The sequence below is a fragment of the Gracilinanus agilis genome, chromosome 3, assembly GCF_016433145.1.
Source record: "Gracilinanus agilis isolate LMUSP501 chromosome 3, AgileGrace, whole genome shotgun sequence".
NCBI lineage: Eukaryota > Metazoa > Chordata > Mammalia > Didelphimorphia > Didelphidae > Gracilinanus > Gracilinanus agilis.
The window spans coordinates 330,399,382-330,405,403 of record NC_058132.1 but is presented as its reverse complement, the minus strand read 5'-3'; the positions used below and the strand labels follow the sequence as shown (position 1 = coordinate 330,405,403).

The following is a 6,022-nucleotide window of genomic DNA, read 5'->3' as shown; positions in this document are numbered from 1 at the left end:
ACAAAAGGAAAGGCAGGAAGAGGACAATAGCTAACAAATGCGCTATTAGGTCTAGTGAAAAGCTTGTTTGTTGTTTTTTCATAAAGAGAAGTAACACCTGGACATATATGAAGAAGGAAGAAAAGTTTAAAAAGAAATCCACAGGAAAGAGCATGATACAGTGGAAAGTATACTAAATTAAGAGTCAGAGGTCCTGTGTTTCAATCCGAGTTCTGACACTAGCTCTGTGACCTTGGTCAAGTTATTAATTACATCTAGGCCTTAGTTTCCTCATTTGTAAAATAAATGGAACTGAACTAGGTGACCTTTAGGATTCTTTCAGCTCTCAATCTATCATCCTCTGATAACTGTATACTAAAGGAGGAATTCTAGACGGACTCTAAAATAAAGGTGGAAGTATAAATGTCAGGAAAGAGAAACAAAACCTCTTTTTTTTTAAACTAGAGGGAGGAGAGAAATGTAAAAAAAAAATGATTTGTTAAGATGAAATCAAGGCCTTTGAGGAAGCCATTGGGATGGTCTCCATATGTTTTTTAAAGAGTAAGGTAGTTATCCCTGTAGTAAGGTAACAAATAAAGAAAATTATCTTTTTAAGGAGAGAAAATGTTCAGAGTAACCGTGACCAGCAATTCAATAAAGTCTCTTTCGTTATTGCCCAAAATCTTTGAGGGAAGTTGAAAGAAACTCTTCCCCATAGGAGCTGACATTTATATTGGACTTTAAAGTTGGCAAAACATTTTATAGATATGTCATTTGAGCATTATGATGGTAGATCATATAGATCTGTGTTGGCAAACCTCTGGCATGTGTGCCGGAAGGCTGCTCCTCTCCTACACTTTACACTTGCTGAGGACATTTCTCCCATCACCTGCTCGTCTGCTCAGCAGCCCAATGGAAGTACTTCCTCTCTCCCCTGTCTGGGGTAAGGTGGGGGCTCACATGCTGCATGAGGGTTGCAGTTTGGGCACTTGGGTGCTAAAAAGTTCACCATCACTGATAGAGGTATTACTGCCCCCATTTTACAGATGAGGAAACTTTCAGTTCAGAAAGTTTAAAAGACTTGTCATGGTTGCAAAGCAAATATCAGAGATAGAATTTGAACCTAGGTCTACCTGGCTGTAATTCCATCACTATATTTGCTCTGCCATACCACCATCCATGTTTTACGAAAGAACTTTTGCTTCAAAACTTAATGGATCTGTGATCTCCTTAATGTGGTGTGGTGTGGTGTGGTGAAATGAGAATTTTCAGGGACATTTGTCAGAGAAGAAGGGGAAGGAGAATGTTTCAAGTTTCAGTCTCCTCACCCAGCAGTCTCCTTTCCCCCAGGGAAAGACCTCAAACACTTTGGAGGATTGGAAGGTTTTTGGACTTTCCATCTTCCCATTCGTGTCCTAGCAGGATCTCCAGAATAACAGATGGCAGGGCTTGCACAGGAAGGGAAGGGCAGAGTGAAGGAAATGAGGAAAGAAGATTTTAGGCTTTACAAGTAACCCAGAAGAAATGCTGTAACAATTCTAAGGAGCATTTCCAGGCACTGTGAGTTAACTCTTTGCTAAATATATACTCCAAACCTAATACCTCTCTCACTGGGTTCTATGTACTGGTGAGAGTGTTACAGACTTTGGGAGAATATAACTATCTTTCTTTAGTAAAATAGCCTTTTCTAAAAGTCACTTATGTATGAGTGACTAATTTATACCAATTTATAATCAGGGGGAAGTATACCACTGTTTGGTTTGTGAACTACTGATTACAAAATCATTTAGGATTAATCCTAGAGTCCTGAAGGAAAAAATGGCCAGCCGTGTTCTGGGGACCAAAATTGCCAGTGAACATTGGAGATGAGATAAGGACTCCGTGGAGTTTATATGTGCCACACATTTTAAAAACTGAAATTTAATTTTAAAAGCAATTCTCAATTAGGAACAAAATGTCACTTGGACTCACAAAAGTTTAGAATTTGGAGGATAGTAGGATGATAACTGTAGAACTAGAAGGAATCTCAGAGACCTTTTAGTCCAGACTCATATTTTATAGATGAGAAAATGGAGAGCCAAGGTCACACAGATAGTTAGCATTTGAGGTGAGATATGAAGGACCAAGTGCCTCTGATTCCTGAGCTATCACTCTTGATCATTATCAAAGTAGGTCCCCTTCTTTAAGAGAAGAAAGTGAATTCTAGAGAGCCTCTGATTTGTTCAGGTTTACACAAAGAGCTGGTACTAGGATTTGTCTTTTGACTTCCAATACAGTGCTCTTTTCATTGTCACACTGCTTCCTAGGAGGTCAGTTCTTTGTAGTTTTCCAAGATCATTCTTATAATTGATAACAATCCAAATAAAACTATATATATATATATATATACATAATAAATAGGCACATTACACATATATAATGAAACACTTTTTCAGCTATTGGGAAACTAGATTAATATAGAAAATATTTTTATAGAATATGCTAGGGAAGCTTTCATTGTTTTTGATTAGCTCTTCATAATGCTTTATAAAAAGTGCAATTCAATTTTTAAAAATCATCTATTTATTAAGTGCCAGCTTAGCATACAGGTTTCCTCAGCAAATCTAAACACACTGTGTTTATTCAGTTTTCTTTTAAGAATTTTTGGCACCTAATCTGAAGTCTGAATAAATTGATCGAGATATTTTAAAATATTCTTACAAAGCACTGTGCCAGGCACTGGGAATACAAAATATGAAATGAAAAAGGCTGGCCTCAAGACCTTATATTCTAAGCGAGGGAGACAACATATGCATTCTCCAAATCCATCTTCCATCTAGTCACCAATGCAGTGTTCCTAAAACATGGGTCTGATCATGTTACTTTTCTCACCATAGCCCCGTGAAGTAAGTAGTACTTAACTCAGGGAGAACTAGGCATGCAAATATCATTAGTAGTTATTCAACATCCATAAGTGTAAGATTTTGCTCCAAGAATGGTCATAGTATATTCAATATGTTCATGAAGGAATAATATAGTATCTGAGCATTTGGAACTTACAATATAGACATAATGGATCCAATAGCAAAAAAAAAAAGTTTGGTATAATTTGCTGTTTTTAAAAATGTATTTTCATTGTTGGGTGGATGGGAAGGGGGACAAGATAAGGGAATTTAAAATTTTAGAATGGGAATAATGTCCAGTAAGGAAATGATTAGACAGGTAAGGGTTGAAGATAGACAAGAATTATTGACATGAAGAAAGCAAGATATATGGAGATAAAGACACTGTAGAAGATGATTGAGATAGGAGGAGGAAAACAGGTGGCTCATTTGATTTGGTTTATAATTCTTAATAGCAAATTTAGCTAAAGATTTTTCTGAAATTCTTACTGCTATCAGTTCATTTAAATTATAGGAGCTATTTCTCCAACAATGAATATAGTATTATCATATTGATTGATTAAATTTTAACTGAATAAAAGTGTATATGTTTTTTCCTTTTTTTATTTGTGTAGACTTATCTGAAGAAATGGATACTTCTCCCTCCAAAAAATATCCTGTTAAGAAACGTGTTAAAATACATCCCAACACAGTGATGGTACAATATACTTCTCATTACCCCCAACCAGGAGATAGTGGCTATGAAGAAATAAATGAAGATTATGGAAGCTTTATGGAGGAAAATCCAAAGAAAGGACTATTGAGTGAAGTAAAGAGAAAAGGAAGAACTTTCTTTGGGGCTATGGATAGTCGAACCCCACCAACTGAAAACCCAAAGGCCAATGAAACTGAACAATTCCGGAGCTTTGCAGACAGAAATATTTTTCAGTCTAGAAAGACTTGGATAGTGTTGTTTGGATCTGCTTTGGCTCATGGATGTGTGGCCCTTATCACTAGACTTGTTTCTGATCGTTCCAAAGTGCCATCTCTAGAACTGATTTTCATTCGATCTGTCTTACAGATATTTTCTGTGTTAGTTGTGTGTTACTACCAGGAACCCCCTTTTGGACCCAGAGGATATAGACTGCGACTCTTTTTCTATGGTGTATGCAATGTTATCTCCATCACTTGTGCTTATACGTCTTTCTCAATAGTTCCTCCCAGCAATGGAACCACTATGTGGAGAGCAACAACCACAGTATTTAGTGCGATTTTAGCTTTTTTGCTGGTAGATGAACGAATGGCTTACATTGATGTGGCTACGGTTGTCAGCAGTATCTTGGGTGTTTGCCTTGTCATGATCCCCAACATTGTTGATGAAGAAAACTCTTTGCTGAATGCCTGGAAAGAAGCGTTTGGGTACACCATGACAGTAATGGCTGGATTGACCACTGCCCTTTCTATGATAGTATATAGGTCCATAAGGGAGAAGATCAGTATGTGGACTGCCTTATTTACCTTTGGTTGGACTGGGACAGTGTGGGGAGTGTCCACTATGTTCATTCTTCAAGAACCTATCATCCCATTAGATGGAGAAACTTGGGGATACCTCATTGCTATATGCATCTGTTCTACTGCAGCTTTCCTGGGAGTTTATTATGCACTGGATAAATTCCACCCAGCTTTGGTTAGCACAGTGCAACATCTGGAGATTGTCGTGGCTATGATCTTACAGCTTCTAGTGCTACACATTTTCCCCAGTGTCTATGATGTCTTTGGAGGAGCAATCATCATGATCAGTGTTTTTGTCCTTGCTGGTTATAAGCTTTATTGGAGAAAGTTAAAAAGAGAGGACTATCAGGAGATACTAGATTCTCCTATTAAATGAAACCCAATTTTCAAGTTCTGTGTCATATTCAATTATGTGCACTGCCATGTTGTATTCATGTATCAATGTTTTTTGTGTTATATAATGGACAGAGTTCTATATAATATATAGATGTAAAAAGATAAAAAATATGCAAATGTAGAAAGATTTATATTAGACTAAGTATTATAAATGCAAATTTTAAATATATGGAATACCCTGGACTTTGGCCTTTTAAAAAATTATTTATTTTATTAAGGATTAGCTCATAGAAAGGTGTCCATCCTAGCCTTTGTTATCATCAGTTTCTGTACGAGTAGAAATTTCCCCTTAAAAGAAAATGTAAGCTTATTGAAGTTCAGAAATTAGAAAAAGTTAAATAGTATTATGGCAATTTTCATAGCGATAACTATTTCAACATTATACCTGAATCCCTTCATATATACAGTGTACATTGTTGAAAAGCTGTCTATAAAAATAGATTCTAATTATAAAACCTGATTTTCTCACTGACTTGCATTATTAATTTGGAAATTGGCAGTAGCTGAGAAGGGAACTAAGGTAGTATGTTTAGGGTCAGAAGCTGGTGAAGAAGGAAGGCTTTTCTCTGGCTCAGCTTTGGTTGTAAGTAGCAGGCACAGCAAAAAGCTGGTCACCATCAGCAGAGGAGGTGGGGCAGATGTTAGTTTTTTCCTGAGACTTTGTGGATCCAATTCACTGTCCCATTGCTGAAGCACTATTATTTTTCATTTAGCTTCCCAGGTTTACAAATCTCTCTTGTCAGTGAAAATAATAAAGGACCAAATTAATGTGGCAAGTTATCTAAAGACTTTTCTCAGGGGAACCAAAAAAGTCTAAAGGACACATATTAATGTGCCAAAATACACTCTCTTTCTATTCTTATTAATTCAGTTAAAACACTGTTCTGCCTGTTGGATTTGCATGGATAGGATATATCAATGATAGTAGAAACCTTACAACTAAATTTCAACTCATAGCTGACTTTTTGAAAATGAAAAGTGAATGCAGGGATGTTCTTTATTCTACAGTAATTAATGGGTTTTCTGGCTTGCCATAATAATGCTTTAGTTTAAGATACTGAAATCCTGTTCATTTCAACTTTTAGTTGACTGCTGAGTCAACTGAATTCTCAGAGGCTGCATGAGATAATAGAAATCTTATCAAACTGGTAATTAAGAGAGTTGGATAGTAATGCTAGCTGGTTATTTCTTAGATGTATGCAACCCTGGACATGCCACAACTTCTCTGGACTCAGTTTCTGTATCTGTAAAATGAAGAGGTTGAGTTAGATGAT

General features: G+C 36.4%; 1 protein-coding gene across 1 annotated transcript; it reads left to right on the top strand.

Annotated features, from left to right (window-relative positions):
* Positions 1-3,483: 3,483 nt before the first annotated feature.
* On the top strand, positions 3,484-4,728 carry SLC35G2 (solute carrier family 35 member G2). The gene has a single exon (XM_044666689.1). It carries the CDS (start codon positions 3,490-3,492, stop codon positions 4,726-4,728), a length of 1,239 nt encoding a protein of 412 aa, XP_044522624.1. The 5' UTR covers positions 3,484-3,489.
* Positions 4,729-6,022: the final 1,294 nt, after the last annotated feature.

What these genes read in the sequence shown, in the direction of transcription:
- SLC35G2 (XM_044666689.1), top strand. Translation starts at nt 3,490, where the DNA reads ATGGATACTTCTCCCTCCAAAAAATATCCTGTTAAGAAACGTGTTAAA.